Source organism: Scyliorhinus canicula, chromosome 15 (genome assembly GCF_902713615.1).
Source record: "Scyliorhinus canicula chromosome 15, sScyCan1.1, whole genome shotgun sequence".
Classification (NCBI taxonomy): Eukaryota; Metazoa; Chordata; class Chondrichthyes; order Carcharhiniformes; family Scyliorhinidae; genus Scyliorhinus; species Scyliorhinus canicula.
This window is the reverse complement of record NC_052160.1, coordinates 70,217,396-70,235,833: the sequence shown is the minus strand read 5'-3', so window position 1 is coordinate 70,235,833 and position 18,438 is coordinate 70,217,396. Positions and strand designations below refer to the sequence as shown.

Genomic DNA, 18,438 nt, shown 5'->3' with positions numbered 1-18,438 from the left:
GATTTGGGTTCAAGGCGCACTCCAGGACTTGTTTGGAAGTTGCAGTTCATAATACAGTTCAACAGATTGATAATTCTTCCAACATTGCTCCACTCTTCCCCAAAGGTGCAACAAACAATTCTAATTGTAGGAATAGCAAGTTGTAAGGGAAGCAATGGGCAAGAGCTGTATGATGTGCAGTTTTTTAAAAATATAGTAATAGTTAGGCCATTTTGATTTTCAGAGCCTGTGGCCACGCTGAAGGATGCTTACTACGATGTGACGCTGAAGGAACTAGACCAAGAGTGGAAACAGAAAACCGAGGAGTATCTGGAGAAAATTCAATCTTTTATACCCACAGTAGTTGAGGATACATGGCTGCTACAATCAGTGCCACAGGTGCTGTATATTGCCAAGCAAGCATTTGATTTGGTAAGTATTAAATGCTGCACTGCAGAGGAGAATACTTTTTACGATCGAGATTCCTTATACTAGGAAAATTTTATTTGTTTCTCAGCTTCAGTTGACCTTATTGATTCTTAAAAAACTCATGGTCAGTCCTATAAATTAGGAATAGCAAGATATTTGGAGTGTGTAGTTCAGAATAACATCAACAGTGTGGGATTCGATTCCCTTTCTGACTTGGGGTCCACCCCATTGCCGCATGAGCTATGCTTCAGAGACTTCAGAATAATCAGGGATGCTACCCAGAGAGATATGCCCCTCCCAGTTATCATTGACTTCAAGGGAAAACTGAATTAATATTGCCCATTTTACACCATCCTCCAAAGTGGAGATTCATGCTGCGACGTGTATTTAGTTGGCCTGAGCAGCGATAATTTAGAGATAAATCCAGAAACAAATTCCAAAATAAATATATGAGTGGCAGAATGAAAACATTATGACTTATATCCTGGGGCATGTGTGTCATTCAAACTCGATTGCAACAAATCACTGAAATCTGCGCAGGTTGATAAATGGAACCTTCGATGGTAACCGTATGTTCTATCTCGGTAGGAGGGAAACTTGTTATGGCCACAGGTGCAGCTCGCCCCCATACCCTGCCTAGCAAACTCAGTATGTCACTAGGTTAAGGCCTAGTCTTTGATATCATAGAATCATAGAATTTACAGTGCACAAGGAGGCCATTCTGCCCATCGAGTCTGCACCAGCTCTTGGAAAGAGCACCCTACCCAAGGGCAACGCCGCCACCCTATCCCCATAACCCAGTAACCCCATCCAACACTAAGGGCAATTTTGGACACTAAGGGCAATTTATCATGGCCAATCCACCTAACCTGCACATCTTTGGACTGTGGGAGGAAACCGGAGCACCCGGAGGAAACCCACACACACACGGGGAGGATGTGCAGACTCCGCACAGACCGTGACCCAAGCTGGAATCGAACCTGGGACCCTGGAGCTGTGAAGCAATTGTGCTATCCAGAATACTACCGTGCTGCCCCCATATGAATAGATATGATAGATGATATGAAGAGAGAAAGGCAGAGCAGCTCAAGAGAGTCAGGAACCATAATATCAGTTGACAAAAAGTAAAGAGAATCAGTCACAAAACTCAGTGTTCCCTCCGAGAAATTCCAGACTTGTTCCATTGATGAACAGGAACAGAGTCAAAATGGATCAGCAAAAGATATTGGGCTGGATTCTCCGGTCCCCCAGCCCTTTGTTTCTCGGCAGCACACCATTCGCTGGAGGCGGGACTCTCCAGTCCCACTGCTTGTCAATGGGATTTCCCAGTGAAGCCAACCCACGCTGCTGGGAAACTCACTGGCGGGCTGCGCTGCCGGCGGGAACAGAATCCCGAAGACTGGAGAATTCCCGATATTTTCTGATATTGCACAAAACTGACAAATGCATAATTTAGTTCCTGAGATTTCCAATATAATCAAAGTAGAAAATAAATCAAATTTAATTTTGGTTCAGAATATTTTACTTTCCTTGTTCTTGGTTGATTAGTTCTGACTTATCAAATAGCTTGTATTTATGGTATTCCTCAGTTTCATTTATTATTCCCTTCATTTTTTTTTTGCCGCTGTCTATTTAAATCTGACATTTGTGAAGATAATACTGTTCCCCATTTCCAAACAGGCAACACAGCAACTATTGAATTGGGCAGAAGCTAAACTCTCCAAAGCTACAAGCAAGATCCATAAGCCACTTGCAAATCTCTACAAATACTCACCTGAGTAAGTACCAGGTTATTGAATTTTTAAAAATTCATTCAAGAGATGTGGGCGTCGCTGGTTAGGCCAGCATTTGTTGCCCATCCCCAGTTGCCCTTCAGAAGGTGGTGGTGAGCTGCCTTCTTCAACCGCTGCAGTCTCTGAGTGTAGGTACAGTCACTGTGCTATTCTGGAGGGAATTCAAGGATTATGACCCAGCAACTGTGAGGGAACGACAATATATTTCCAATTCAGAATGATGAGTGCCTTGGAGGAGGGGCTTCCAGATGGTGGTGTTCCTATGTGTCTGCTGCCCTTGTCCTTCTAGATGGTAGTAGTTGTGGGTTTGGAAGGTGGCTATCTAAGGAGCCTTGGTGAGTTCCTGCAGTGCATCCTGTAGATGGTATACACTGCTGCCACTGTTCATCGGTAGTGGAGGGAGTGAATGTTTATAGCTGATGCACCAATCAAACAGTTACTTTGTCAGAGGTGGTGTGGAACTTCTTGAGTGTTGTTGGAGCTACCCTCATCCAGACAAGTGGGGAGTATTGTCTGACATGTGCCTATAGATGATGGACAGGAGTCAGGAGGTGAATTACTCACTGCAGGATACCTACCCTCTGACCTGCTGTTCTAGCCACAGTATTTATTTGGCTAGTCCAGTTTAGTTTTTCATCAGTGGTAACCCTAAGGATGTTGATAGTAGGCGACCCAGCGATGGTAATGCAGCTGAATATCAAGGAGCGATGTACTATATTCAAAAATATTATACCAAATATTATGCATTTATAACTATATTTGAGTTGCATTTGATGCTTTTTTCCAAAAGATTGTTGTGTCAACCAGATAAAATTGGTAACACACCTCTGCATAACAGTGAGTTAAGCATGTTTTGCGATGTACTCTTGTTTCTATGAACATCAACAATTATTGAGTAATTTGTGAAAAGTTTAGATTTTTTTGCAGAAGTTCTCATCTCAATAAGTGCCTGTGTTAGAAGGTACAGGATCCAAAGAACAACAAAGAACAAAGAAAAGTAAAGCACAGGAACAGGCCATTTGGCCCTCCAAGCCTGCGCCGACCATGCTGCCCATCTCAACTAAAACCCGGGGTCCGTATCCCTCTATTCCCATCCTATTCATGTATTTGTCAAGATGCCCCTTAAACGTCACTATCGTCCCTGCTTCCACCACCTCCTCCTGAAGTGAGTTCCAGGCACCCACTACCCTCTGTGTAAAAAAAAAACTTGCCTCGTACATCTCCTCTAAACCTTGCCCCTCGCACCTTAAACCTATGCCCCCTAGTAATTGACCCCTTTACCCAGAAAAAGTCTCTGACTATCCACTCTGTCTATGCCCCTCATAACTTTGTAGACCTCTATCAGGTCGCCCCTCAACCTCCTTCGTTCCAGTGAGAACAAACCAAGTTCATTCAACCTCTCATCATAGCTAATGCCCTCCATACCAGGCAACATCCTGGTAAATCTCTTCTGCACCTTCTCTAAAGCCTCCACATCCTTCTGGTAGTGCGGCGACCAGAATTGAACACACAACTCCAAATGTGGCCTAACTAAGGTTCTATACAGCTGCAACATGACTTGCCAATTTTTATACTCAATGCCCCGGCCAATGAAGGCAAGCATGCCGCCTGCCTTCTTGACTACCTTCTCCACCTGTGTTGCCCCTTTCAGTGACCTGTGGACCTGTGCACCAAGATCTCTCTGACTGTCAATACTCTTGAGGGTTCTACCATTCACTGTATTAGACATTCCAAAGTGCAGTACCTCACATTTGTCCGAATTAAACTCCATCTGCCATCTCGCCGCCCAAGTCTCCAAACAATCTAAATCCTGCTGTATCCTCTGACAGTCCTCATCGCTATCCACAATTCCACCAACCTTTGTGTCGTCCGCAAACTTACTAATCAGACTAATTACATTTTCCTCCAAATCATATATGTATACTACAAACAGCAACGGTCCCAGCACTGATCCCTGCGGAACACCAATAATCACAGCCCTCCAATCAGAAAATCACCCTTCCATTGCTACTCTCTGCCTTTTATGACCTAGCCAGTTCTGTATCCATCTTGCCAGCTCACCTCTGATCCCATGTGACTTCACCTTTTGTACCAGTCTGCCATGCGGGACCTAGTCAAAGGCCTTACTGTGGTCCATATACACAACATCCACTGCCTTACCTACATCAATCATCTTTGTGACCTCCTCGAAAAACTCTTTTCAAGTTAGTGAGACACGACCTCCCCTTCACAAAACCATGCTGCCTCTCGCTAATACGACCACTTGCTTCCAAATGGGAGTAAATCCTGTCTCAAAGAATTCTCTCCAGTAATTTCCCTACCACTGATGTAAGGCTCACCGGCCTGTAGTTCCCTGGATTATCCTTGCTACCCTTCTCAAACAAAGGAACAACATTGGCTATTCTCCAGTCCTCCGGGACATCACCTGAAGATAGTGAGGATCCAAAGATTTCTATCAAGGCCTCAGCAATTTCCTCTCTTGCCTCCTTCAGTATTCTGGGGTAGATCCCATCAGGCCCTGGGGACTTAGCCACCTTAATATTTTTCAAGATGCCCAACACCTCGTCTTTTTGGATCTTAATGGGCCCAGGCTATACAAACCCCATTCCAGGAACATGCGCACATAACCTCGACTGACACTTCAGTGCAGTGCTGAAGAGGCACTGTCTGAGGTGCTGTCCTTCAGCTGAGATGTTAAACTGTTGATTGATAAGGCCTGATGTAGATATTGAAAGTAGAGCTGGCGTGCTCTCCTAGTGCCTGGTCCACATTGACCTCTCAACAAAGAAGTAAAAACAGACCGTTTAGTCATTTATCTCATATTTGTTTGTGGGATCTTACTGTGTAAAATTGACTGTAATGTTTGCTTATATTTCAATGGAGGGGGTCTATACTTTAAAAGTATTTCACTGGCTCTGAAGTACTTTTGGACATTTACTGGATATAAATTATGCTGAATGAATGCAAGTATTTTCTTTCAACTACAGGCCATCAACAAGCTATTAAGTGCAATATTTGAAAAGCTAATTTCCACACTAGTTAAAAAGCATTTGGTGCCACATTTCAGTTAAATTGGATCCTGTATATAAAACAAGTTGCTGCTAGCTTTCATTTTTTCATGCCTCATGAATCTATATTGCAGAGATTGTTCTGTTGTTGTGAATGTGCCGTTGTTGCCCACGGGGGAACAGTTGCTTGATGTGGCTAAAATGACCAACTACCTTGTTGAAACCAAGCTGATAAAGACACTGAGGAGTCTGTACAATATAAACCCCATCGCAGAATATTACAGACTAAAACACCGGATGATGGACAGTCCATTTGAACGTAAGTTGTTGGAACGTCAAGATACCTCGTTGTGTGAAGCACTCTTGGGGATTTTCTGAGTGATACCCTGTGAATTTATTATTATTACGAATTATTTTCTCAATAAAATTGAGTTTGCTTTGAGCTTCCTCACAGCATGCCAGCATTGAGTGCAGCAGCTGACTGTGGGATTCAGGTAATCACATTTCTGTCTCTCACAGTGCAACACGTTTGCATACTGCAAACGCAAGGCAGCAAGGGTTTGACAGTTAGCACCGCACATTGATTTGCAGACATTTACTGCCCATTCCTGCCCTGTGCAGACCCTCATGCTTCCCCTGTGTGGACCCTCCGTACTTCCCCAATGCAAGTATAGGTAATCCGCACGAGGAACAGCAACTGGGCTGGGAGTGGGAAAGAGCAACACCGAGGCCATGAATAAGAGGTGGTTATATTGAAAACAGGTTCATAACATGGCGAGGGGTCAGGGCCAACGTGCAGCCGGGTCACATTTTTTAAAAAATTCATTTATGGGATGTGGGCGTCGCTGGTTCGATCATCATTTGTTGCCAATCCCTAGATGCCCTTCAGAAGGTAGTAGTAAGTTGCCTTTGAACCGCTGCAGTCCTTGAGATGTAGGTACATCCATTGTGCTGTTAGGGAGGGAGTTGCAGGATGTTGCTCCAGCAACAGTGAAGGAGCGGTGATTTATTTCCAAGTCAGGTTGGTGAGTGACTTGCAGGGGAATCTTCAGGTGGTGGGGTTTACAAGTATCTGGTGCTCTTGTCCTTCTAGATTCTAGTAGCTGTGGGTTTGGAAGGTGCTGTCTAAGGAACCTTGGTGAGTCACTGCAGTGCAGCTTGTAGATGGTACACACAGTTGCCACTGTTCATTGGTGGTGGAGGGTTTGAATGGTTGTGGAAGGGGGAGCAATCAAGTGGGCTGCTTTGTCCTGGATGGTGTCAAGCTTTTTGAATGTGGTTGGAGCTGTATCCATCCAGGCAAGTCAAGAGTATTCCATTACACTCCTGACTTGTGCCTTGTAGATGCTGGACAGGCTTTGGATGGTCAGGAGGTGAGTTACTCCCAGTGGGATTCCTAGCCTTTGACAGTATTAATGTGGCTAGTCCAGTTCAGTTTCTGATCATTGGTAACCCCCAGGATTTTGATTGTGGGGGATTCAATGATGGTAATGCCATTGAATGTGAAGGGGCGGTGGTTAGATCCTCTCTTGTGGGAGATGGTATTTACCTGGCATTTACGTGGCGCGAATGTAACTTGCCACTTGTCAGCCCAAGCCTGGATATTGTCCAGGTGTTGCTGCATTTGGCAATGGACTGTTTCATGATCTGAGGAGTCGCGAATGGTGCCGAACATTGTGCATTCATCGCAAACATCCCACTTCTGACCTTCTGATGGAAAGCAGGTTGTTGATGAAGCAGCTGATAATGGGTTGGGTCTAGGAGACTACGCTGAGGAACTCCTGGAGTGATGTCCAGGAGTTGAGATGATTGACCTCCAACCACCACAACCATCTTCCTTTATGCCAGGTATGACTGCAACCAGAGAGTTTTCCGCCTGATTCCCATTGACTCCAGTTTAGCTAGGGCTCCTTGATGCAATAACCGGTCAAATGCTGCCTTGATGTCTAGGGCAGTTACTCTCGCCTCACCTCTGGCATTCAGCAAAGAAATCCAGGTACGACCTCCGCAAAATCATCAGGGATACCAAGAGACAATATTAGACCAAGCTAGAGTCACAGACTAGCGTCATGGACTCTCGTAGGTTGTGGCAAGGCTTAAACAACATAACGGGCTACAAAGCGATGCCGAGCAAAACCGACGGCAGCAGCGCGCCCCTCCCCTATGAACTCAATGCATTCTATGGTCGGTTCAATCAGGAAACCATCAAGCCTTGACATCGATCGTAATGAATTGCTACGAGAGGTTGGTCATGGGGCACATCAACACCATACTCTCAGAATGCCTAGGCCCACTGCAATTCACATACTGCCACAACTGGTCCATAGCAGGCGCCATCTCCCTGGCCCTACACTCATGCCTGGAGCATCTCGTCAACAAGGACTCCTACATCAGACTCATATTTATTGACTAGAGCTCCACCTTCAACACCATCATCCCAGTCAAGCTCATATCAAAGCTCCAAAACCTTGGACTTGACTCCTCACTCTGCAACTGGATCCTCGATGTTCTGACCCACAGACCACAATCAGTAAGGATAAACAACACCTCCTACACAATAGTACTCCATACTGGGACCCTCAAGGCTGCAAACATCGCCCCCTACTATACTCCCTATACACACACGACTGCATGGCAAAATTTGGCTCCAACTCCATCTACAAGTTTGCTGACAACTCAACTGTAGGGGACAGCACGGTAGTATGGTGGTTAGCATAAATGCTTCACAGCTCCAGGGTCCCAGGTTCGATTCCCGGCTGGGTCACTGTCTGTGTGGAGTCTGCACGTCCTCCCCGTGTGTGCGTGGGTTTCCTCCGGGTGCTCCGGTTTCCTCCCACAGTCCAAAGATGTGCGGGTTAGGTGGATTGGCCATGCTAAATTGCCTGTAGTGTAAGGTTAATGGGGGGATTGTTGGGTTACGGGTATAGGGTGGATACGTGGGTTTGAGTAGGGTGATCATTGCACGGCACAACATCGAGGGCCGAAGGGCCTGTTCGGTGCTGTACTGTTCTATGTTCTAGTGGAGTCAGAATACAGGAGGGAGGTGGAGAATCTAGTGGAGTGGTGTATCTCCCTTAATTTCAGCATAACTAGAGGTGGTCATTGACTTCAGGAAGCAAAGTACTGTACACACCTCAGTCAACATCAACGGTGCCAAGTGAAGATGGTTCACAGCCTCAAATTGCTAGCTGTGCACATCACCACCAACCTGTCCTGGTCCACCCACATCGATGCTATGACCAAGGAAGCACAACAGAACCTATACTTTCTCAGGAAACTAAGGAAATTTGGCATGTCCACACTGACTCTTACCAACTTTTACAGATGCACCATAGAAAGCACCCTATCTGGCTGCATCGCAGCCTGGTAGGGAACTGCTCGGCCCAAGACTGTAAGAAACTACAGGGAGTTGTGAACACAGCCCAGTCCATCACACAAACCTGCCTCCCATCCATTGACTCTGTCTATACCTCTCGCTGCCTTGGGAAAGTGGGCAGCATAATCAAAGACCCCTCCCACCCGGCTTACTCTTTTCAACTTCTTCCATCAGGCAGGAGGTACAAAAATCTGAGAACACGCACAAACAGATTCAAAAACAGCTTCTTCCCCGCTGTTACCAGACTCCTAAATGGCCCTCTTATGGACTGATCTTATCTCTTCACACATCTTCCCTACTGAGTAGTACTACACTCAGTATGCTTCACCCGATGCCGGCGTCTATGTATTTACATTGTGTATTTTATGTACATTGTGTATTTATTTTTGCCTTATGTATTTTTCATGTACGAATTACCTGTCTGAGCTCCATGCAGCACAATATGTTTCAATGTACCTCAGTACACGTGACAATAAACAAATCCAAATCCAGCTCTTTTGCTCATGTTTGAACCAAGGTTGTAGTGAGCAACATCAGCAGGGGAAAGATCTTGGGGTGGTGAGTTGAGCCAGAGGTATTCTGAAGAATTTACATGGAGAAGTTGGGAGAAGAGTGACATTTGCTTTAATTAATTACTGCCAGATGCAGCTTAATGTTTGGTGACAACAGGGGCATTTTCCAGGCCCATTCACCACGGACACAAATCCCATTAAGGCCGTTAAGTCTCACCAGAGAGCTACAGGGATTTGCTCCGGGAAGATCTCAAATTAGATCCTCCATACCCTTCGCCTACGGCATAATCAGCTTCACGTACATCGTGGATGTGAACTTAATTACCATCAATTTGAATGCATTTATATAATCACCATATCTTCCAGAGATATCCAATGTTTGACCCCCCCTGCCGGCGTGACGTCACACCAGCGGGAAGCCTTACTGCTCTTTAGCAGTCGTGATGACCACACCGGGGATACAGAGGCTAGAGTTACCTTCGCGTGGCACTGGCAAGTTGGCAGGGGCAGGGTCGGGGGGGGGGGGGGGGGCAGGACCTCCAGGGTACCAAATTTAAGGGGGGTTTCCCACTATGTGGCTCTGCCAGCAATGGTGGTGGGAGGGAAGCCTTTCACTTTGAGATCGGGACATACTTTAAAAATGATGATCTAACACGATCTTGTGAGACGTTGCGATATAAATCCCACCCGCCTCTACCGGCCATGTTGCGCTCCCATTGGGATGCAATGTGGCCGGTAAATCGCACCCTATATCTATTGCAGTAATGTTATTATAAGCCTGGGCTAAGGTATATATTTGTTGCAGTAATATTATTAAAGAACCTAGGTGAAGATAGCCAGACTGTGTGTCTGCAAGGGCAGTAATTAAGATCATAAAATGTAAGGTTGTGATTCTTTCGAGCCATTTATTTGTTTACATATTGAGGGATAATGGGATATTGTTGTGGTTGCTGGAGATTCCCGATGGGGTAGATCATTTATGAGGGGTTGTATTTAGTCCTAGATAAGCAGGTCATGTTAAACTTAGTGGGATGCAGATGATGTAATTAATGAGAGGAGCCAGGTCTGTCTGTAGTTTTGCAGTTTGCCATAGGATTTGAGTCTGACAAGACAGAAGGATTTTAAGTTGAACAGAAATTTTGCCAAATGCTGTTAGGTTGAGCAGAAGTGTACTGTCTGCTCTTGAAAGGAGCTCTCTCCAATGACCTGCACAGTTGAGCAAGCAAACCTGTTTTGTTAATTTTATGCATAAGTGGCGTGTGAATTGTATTGGGTTGCTTAATTGGTGTTAGTAGCAAGGTATAGATGGTAAGTTTAGGCATTTCCTTGTGTTTAAGAACTGTTTAACTGATAATTGTAAAGCGGAGCTCCTCAGTGCAGAAAACAGGGGTACGTGCGACCTTGGCTGCGCGTTCCCCACTGAGGGCCCCTATCTAACCCGAATGCCATTTTATAGCATTGAGTTTCTCGGCGCTGTGAGCGCTCACTATGGGACTTTGTTTCCATTTAGTTCAATCTCGCCCTTAGAATTTTTTTCATCGCTGTGGAGCTGAACTCGGAGATCGGACCGCCATTTTGAAAGGTGCCCCGATCTCAAAATGGCCTTCACCCCCCCCCCCCCCCCCCCCCCCCCAGCCATGGCAATGTTACCCCCACACACATGGCCATTACCTCACACCCACCCAAAGTGAGGGTCCCCACCCATCAAACCCTCCCCCAACTCCCAGAGACCCTTTCTTACCTGCACTGCACCCCCCCCCCCCCACCCTTCATACCCCCTCCTGCACTCTCCTTTCATGGACATGGCCACCCTCGGGCCCTGACCCTTGGCAGTGCCACCTGGGCCCCCAATGCACTGCCACTCAGGAAAACACGGAAATTGTTTGAGATGTTTAAATAACTTGCATGATAAAATATACAGGAGGCGCTCTGACACGTGCAAATATGTAACTACAAGGGCCTTTCAATGCATCAAGCCCTTTTATAGTTTAAAACATGGAATGCACAGGTAGTCAATTTTGTGAAAGGAGCAACGTTTTGGAATGGGCATCACCTGTAAAGGTAGAAACCCCCTCTTTTCCCAGGGGTGAATGCCTGTCTCAGGCATAGAGCAGTTTCTCTCCTGCTGTGGATGCTGGGTAAAGAACTCACCATTGAGCTGAAATTACCATTTTGGAAATGAGCACACCTGCTGATGCCAGACTTTAAGGTGTACATGTTTTACTGTGTATAGTTATAGCGACACTTGATAACAAGTGCCCAATGGCCGTGCTTGTTCAGCTCATGACAAGAAAATTAAGGGCTGACACTAATGAGAATTTTGTCACACAAAGTGTAACAACACTTGGATAAACTTCAGGTAGATATGGACGTAAAGCCCTAAGAGATATTCATGGACTCTGTGATGGGGAAATTGGGAGTCTTTACTATTTGGATGATGGAACTAAAGTGGGTTAATTTGCCTTTTCAGTGATTCTCACAAGTATAATCTCCCAAGCAGTAACAGAACATCTCTGTTACACCATATGGGCATTCAGACTTAAGAATGTAACACACCACATGCTGGCTCATTTATTATTCTAAAACAATTTTTTTTTTTACTTTGGGCTAGAATGCAAAACATAACTGGTAAAATCCAGTTTTCACTTGTTTGCAAGCCAGTCTTGGCAACAGTGTTCCTTGTATGACACCAGAGGGGAAAGATATTCCGCACTTGTTTGAAATCTGTTTTTAATTTAAAAGTAATTTAAATATAAATATTTATGTTCAGAGCAACACTTTATGAAACTTTGAAACTCTTTTCCTTAAATGTTCCATAGATCAAGCCCTGCTCATTGGAAACAAACATTATGTGACATTTGATGGGAAGATGTACAATTTTGCCAGCACGTGTAGTTTTCTTTTAGCTAAAGATTTCCAGAGGAACACATTCACAGTGTTACTGAATTCTGAGAGTGATGGTAGGAACTTCCTCCGTGTGGAAATGAATCACACCGTCATAGATATATATCCAGGACTTAAGGTAAAAACACCAGCTCTCAAATACAGGCTATCAGAAATGCTCTTTCTCATCACACCCACACAAATGTATCTTAAACTCTGTTTGGACTGAGAATCTTTTCCTACGAAATAATCTGAAAGGACATAATGGTTAGCAAGTATATCCAGTGGTTGTTTCAATCAGGGCTGTTCAACTGGTCCAATTCTGCCTCAGGAAAAATTTAAAAACCTGGAATTAAAAGTCGAAAAGGTGACTATGAAATCATTGTTGTAAAAACCCATCTGCTTCACTAATATCCTTTTAAGAAAGGAAATCTGTCGTCCTTACGTGATCTGGCCTACATGTGACTCCAGACCCACAGAAATGTGGTTGACTCTTAAATGCCCTCAGGGATGGGCAATAAATGCTGGCCCAGCCAGCTTCGTCCACATCCCATGAAGAAACAAAAAAAAAAGGAAGGTTTACTGAGCGAGAGTTCGAAGGAGCACTGGATACCACTCTAAATGAAATGTTCCCTAATTCCAATTGACCTCTTTGCAAAAATGTTTCCTGTGCGGTTTTGTTGAACTTTTTGAATGCATAGCGATTTCGAATTAAAAGAGTGGGTTATGAGGTTCCTCACGTTTTCATGACTGATTTGTTTTTTTTAAAGCTGTGCCTGTACAGATAATTTATTCTCTTCTTCTAACCCTAAAAGTTATATATGGCTCCTGTACCAATAAACACAATTGTGCTGACGGATTATCAGATCCGTGCTACCATAAATACTTTAAGAGACCATGAATGTGCAAGCAAAAGTCCCGTCTTAAACTTTCAGCTTTCACTGGGCAGCACGGTAACACCGTGATTAGCACTGTTACTTCACAGCTCCAGGGTCCCGGGTTCGACGCACAGCTTGGGTCACTGTCTGCGTGGAGTCTGCACGTTCTCCCTGTGTCTGCATCGCTTTCCTCTGGGTGCTCTGGTTTCCTCCCATAAGTCCCGAAAGACGTGCTGTTAGGTAATTTGGACATTTTGAATTCTCCCTCAGTGTACCAGAACCGGGACTAGATTCTCCCCTACCCGGCGTGACGGAGGGTCCCGGAGTAGGGGAGTGGCGCCAACCACTCCGGGGTAGGGCCTCCCAAAGGTGGGGAATTCCCCCCACCTTTGGGGGCCAGCCCCGCGCCGGAGCGGTTGGCACCAGAAGAGTGGCGCAAAAAACTGGCGCCCCCGGCAGCGGGGCTGGCCGAAAGGCTTTCGCCGGTCGGCGCATGCACGATGTGGGTTTCCCTTCCGCTTCCGCCATGGCGGAGGCCGTGGCGGCCGCGGAAGAGAAATAGTGCCCCCAGGGCACTGGCCCGGAGTCTGAGCCAGGGGCCCCGATCATGGGCCTGGCCACCGTGGGGGCACCCCCCCGGGGTCCGATCACCCCCCACCTCCCCCCCAGGACCCCAGGGACCCACTCGCGCCACTGATCCCGCCGTTACAGAGGTGGTTCAAACCTCGGCGGCGGGAGAGGCCTCCCAGCAGCAGGACTTCGGCCCATTCGGGCCGGAGAATCACCGCAGGGGCCTCGCCGGTCGGAGTGGCGAGATTCCCGCCACCGCCACTTCCCGGGTGGCAGAGAATCTCTGCCACGGCAGGGGCCGGATTTTCGGCGGCCGCAGACGATTCTCCGACCCTGCTGGGGGTCGGAGAATTTCGCCCCCGGTGCTGGAATGTAGTGAGTAGGGGCTTTTCACAGTAACTTCATTGCAATGTTAATGTAAACCTACTTGTGACAATAAAGATTATTATTAGGCCGATTTTCAACTTGCTGACTATCTAACTGTGTTATGGATTGGCATTGCAATGCTAACTTTACACTCAAGTTATTTCCGTCCCATCATGCCATTACTTGTAAATGGCATCACTGGCACAGACATGACCAAAGAGTGCAGAAATTTGGACCTTAATTATCTTCAGTTTTAATACCCACAGGTTATATTTTTCTGGGCATTTTACTCTTTCAACCCATTTTATTTTTTAAAATAGAACAATTAGTCAGCATAATTAATGAATGAAAATATAATTCAAGTTGTATTCCATAGGTTGAAGAGAATTGCAAAGCCAGTGAACTACCCCTGGAGAAGAATGGAGTGACAATCAGAAAGGATCTTAATGAAGTCAAGGTGACAAATCAAAATGGAGTTATTGTGTCGTGTGATATGCAATATGAAATCTGCAGCCTGACCCTCCCTGGATGGTACCATGGTTAGTGTGAGCAATATTTGCATTTTAAATTGTACCTCTAGTGTAGATGTGCGTTGTCCATTTAAAGGCAAACCATACGCTGAAAATTATGGAACTTTGAATACACTGTAACCACACCAGGCCAGAATTCCAAAAACTGGAAACACCAGGGGTGGGATTCTCCGTCCAGCGATGCCGTGGTTGTGCAGAGTGACACTGGCATGTGGGTGCACACCATCCCTTCCCTACACTGATAGGGCCCGGAGGTGTGGAGGGCAGAGTGACAGGGGGAATGGTGGGGGGTGGGGGGGGGGGGGGGGGGGGGGGAGAGAGGAGGAGGGGAAGGGCAGAGGGACATGCGGTACAGTGCAGGCCAGTGCCACCGTGTAGCTCATTGGACTTGGTTGGGCACTGGGGTACGCAGCATGCTATCATGTTTGCCTTTCACACCCTGCAGACAATGGACTTTGGAATGCAACTAGGAATGTTTGCCATCATCCTTGCCGCCCTGAGAGATACACTGAGGCTGTACGAGGCTGAGCTCCTCGGGGATGACCATGGAGCAGCGGAGCCTGACAGCCATCTTCTGGGGCATGGTTGGGCTGGCAGTCTCTCGGGTGTCTCAGGTGACATGGTGCCACCTTGTTCTGTCCGCTGCCCATCGGATGCACCAGGGACTTGAAGGGGGGAGTCCGAGGCACTGTGGTGTTCCAGCACCCTCCTGCGGGAGTCACCGGCAAGGGACCCATCACCTCCTCCTCTCTAGGGGTACCCGGTGGCCCCCAGGCTACTCCTTGCGATGGGGCTGCAGCTGGAGCGAGCTCCAGGGGCTCCCCCATCACCTGACGCTGCCAGACCTTCAGACAGGCGCCGGAATGTGGCGACTAGGGGCTTTTCACAGTAACTTCATTTGAAGCCTACTCGTGACAATAAGCGGATTTTCATTTCATTTCATTTCAGTTGGATTGTGGGTTTGGCTGGGGTGGAGGTGGTGGTGTGGGGTGGGGGTGATGGTGTGATGTGGGGTGGTATGATGTGGGGTGGTGGTGTGGTTTGGGGGTGGTTTTGTGGTGTGTGGGGGTGGTGTGGTGGGGGTGGTAGTGTGGTATTGGGGTGGTTTTGTAGTGTGGGGTGGTGGTGTGGTGTGAGGGTGGTGGGATGGAGTGGGGTGATGTAGGGGTGGTGAGGTGGGGTGGTGGTATGGTGTGGGGGTGGTTTTGTGGTGTGGGGTGGTTGGGAGTTGTGTTGTGGGGGTAGTGGGATGGAGTGGGGGTGATGGTGTGAGGTGGGGTGGTGGTATGGTGTGGGGTGGTTGGGTGTTGTGTTGTGGGGGTAGTGGGATGGAGTGGGGGTGATGGTGTGAGGTGGGGTGGTGGTATGGTGTGGGGTGGTTGGGAGTTGTGTTGTGGGGGTAGTGGGATGGAGTGGGGGTGATGGTGTGATGTGGGGTGGTGGGATTGTGGTGGGGTGTGTCATGTGAGAGTATCTTTAAGAAATGGGTGTTTATAAATGGGTGTGTATATAAGTATCTGTAGTGAGAGTACCTTTATGAAATGGGTGTTTATTACTGCAGTGATGTCAGAGAGTGGGTGGAGCTGGGCTGTCTGTCAGCTTTTTACTTTCGTTTTAGGCTGTTTGCTGCAGGGTGTGTTTTAGTTTCATTTTCAGAGCTGGATAGCTGCAGTCACAGCCAGAAAGTGTACAAGTCTCTCTCGCTGTAATCTAAAGACTGTAAATCGATCATTTTGTGATTTAAAACTAATAACTGCTCTCAGTAGTGACTTTAACCTAATGTCCTTCTGTTTAAAGGTTTTTTTAAAGTCTTATGGATGTTAAAAGCACAGCTTAAGGATTACTTAGTTTTGTATTCTTTGGGAGTTATATTTGAATTGATGGTTGGTAAGATGTTCACTGTATGTTTTAAAAAGGTTAACTTGAATTCATAGAATAAACTTTTTTTTGTGCTTGAAAAATACTATTCCATTTCTGCTGTACCACACCTGTAGAGTGGGCCATGTGCTCCCCATACCACAATCTATTAAAAGTTGTGGGTCAGGTGAACTCCATGATACACTTTAGGATTCTCTAAACCCTGGCCCATAACAGGTGAGGGTGGTGGTGTGGTATGGGGGTGGTTTTGTGGTATGGCGTGAGGTGGTGGTGTGGTAGGGGGCAGTAAGGTGTGGTGGGGGTGGTGGTGTGGTGTGAGGGTGGATTGTCATGGAGTGAACGGTCGCACATTTAGCAGCTCTCGCCTTTAGAGGTATTAAAACGGCTTTTAAGCTGGATTTTCGCGGGAATTTCTCAACATAAATTGATAAAAATGAGAGGAGAAGGAGGCGACTCCCAATAAGAAGAAATCAAAAGATGGATGGAAACAAAACTCAGAAAACAGTGGGTTCAATGACAACGAGGCAAAGTTTGGCCGCATCTACCCAATGGACAATGGACCAGTTGGTCGAATATTTGGACGGGAAGTTCACCCAGGATCGCAAGGAGTGTGCTGAGGACCTGACCCAGGTGGTGGCCTCGATTTAAGGGGGTGGTCGACCGGGTAGAGGAGAAAGTGAAGACTCAGGGACAGGAGGTTCAAAAGCTGCAGGAGTAGGCAACGGAACGAGAGGAGGAGTCCACATCAATGGCAATGGAAATTGGCATTCTACAACAGCGGCAGAAGCGGGGTAGTTGGAGTTTGAGTTGCCGGGCGGGAACGGGTTTCGGTACCTCCAGGTACGGGATTTTGTCCGGAAGCAGGTTCCTGGCTTCTCTCTCCTCCCCCTGAGGGGGTTACAAGATAAGGTGATGTCAAAAACAGAGGTTGGAATGGGGAGGGTCTCGGAGATATACAATGAGTTAATGGAGTAGGAAGGGTCCCCTATCAGGGAGGTGAACAGGAAGTGGAAGGAGGAGCTGGGTGGGGAGATAGATTTTGAGCTGTGGGAAAAAGCCCTGAGGAGAGTCAATTCATCCTCCTTGTGTGCCAGACTTAGCTTGATCTAGTTCAAGGTGGTCCACAGAGCCCACATGATGGTAGCCCAGATGAGCAGGTTCTTTGAGGAGGTGGAGGACAGATATGTGGGGGTAGCCCGGCAAACCATGTACATATGTTTTGGGCATGTCCGCAATTGTGGGGATTCTGGCAGGGATTTGCAGACGTTATGTCAGAGGTCCTGCATTGACAATGTTTGGGGTATCGGAAGATCCAGGAGCCATGGGAGGGAGGGTGGCCGAAGTCCTGGCCTTCTCCTCCCTGGTGACCCTGAGACAGATTTTGCTAGGATGGAGGGACTCGGAGCCCCCAAAGTCAGGAGTGTGGGTCAGCAATATGGCAGGGTTTCTCAATCTGGAGAAAATTAAATTCGTTTTGAGAGAACCAATTCAAGGGTTCGCCCTGAGATGGCAGCCGTTCATAGACTCCTTCAAGGAAAATTGAACATCAGCAGTAGGGGGGGGGGCAGGAGGCATGGTAATGTTACAACTGGACAGAGAATATAGTTTACGGGGGGGGGGGGGGGCGCAGGAGGCATGGTAATGTTACAACTGGACAGAGAATATAGTTTACGGGGGGGGGGGGGGGGGGGGGGGGGGCAGGAGGCATGGTAATGTTACAACGGGACAGAAAATATAGTTTACGGGTAGCTACGGAATAGAGCGGGGGTAGTAGGGGATGTTCTGTAGGTTGTTTTTTTTTTCTTTCTTTATGTGTATCGGCCCACACAGTTGTTTAAGAGATGTTAATGTACAATAATGTGAAAATTACAAATGCTTTAATAAAATATTTTCTTAAAAAAAAAGAGCATTTTTCTGCGAGCAGCTCAACAGACCATTAAGTACATGAAAAGGAAAGGAAATAAAAGAAAATGCATAATAGAGCAACACAGGGTACACAATGTAACTACATAACACTGGCATCTGTGGGGGTGATGGTGTGGTGTGGGGGTAGTGGGGTGGTGTGGGTTCTTTCTGAAATGGAGCCCAGTTGTCTAATACTTTCAGCTGAAAGGTCGCAGATATAACTTTTGGGATCACGAGCTCCCCCTCTTCTGAGGCAACAACTCTGAGCAAAAAATGCACGTTTAACCTTAGAAAACCTTTACCAGTTACTGCTGAGTGGATCCAGGTTGTT

At 46.8% G+C, this 18,438-nt stretch overlaps 1 protein-coding gene across 1 annotated transcript in view; it reads left to right on the top strand.

Annotated features, from left to right (window-relative positions):
- The window catches only part of LOC119978346, a 439,995-nt gene that overhangs the window by 379,239 nt on the left and 42,318 nt on the right, over window positions 1-18,438 (top strand). Inside the window, exons 65-69 of the mRNA XM_038819919.1 lie at window positions 224-411; window positions 2,089-2,186; window positions 5,344-5,528; window positions 11,917-12,119; window positions 14,171-14,333. Of these exons, the coding sequence (XP_038675847.1) occupies window positions 224-411; window positions 2,089-2,186; window positions 5,344-5,528; window positions 11,917-12,119; window positions 14,171-14,333 (837 nt within the window). The remainder of the gene's footprint in view (window positions 1-223; window positions 412-2,088; window positions 2,187-5,343; window positions 5,529-11,916; window positions 12,120-14,170; window positions 14,334-18,438) is intronic.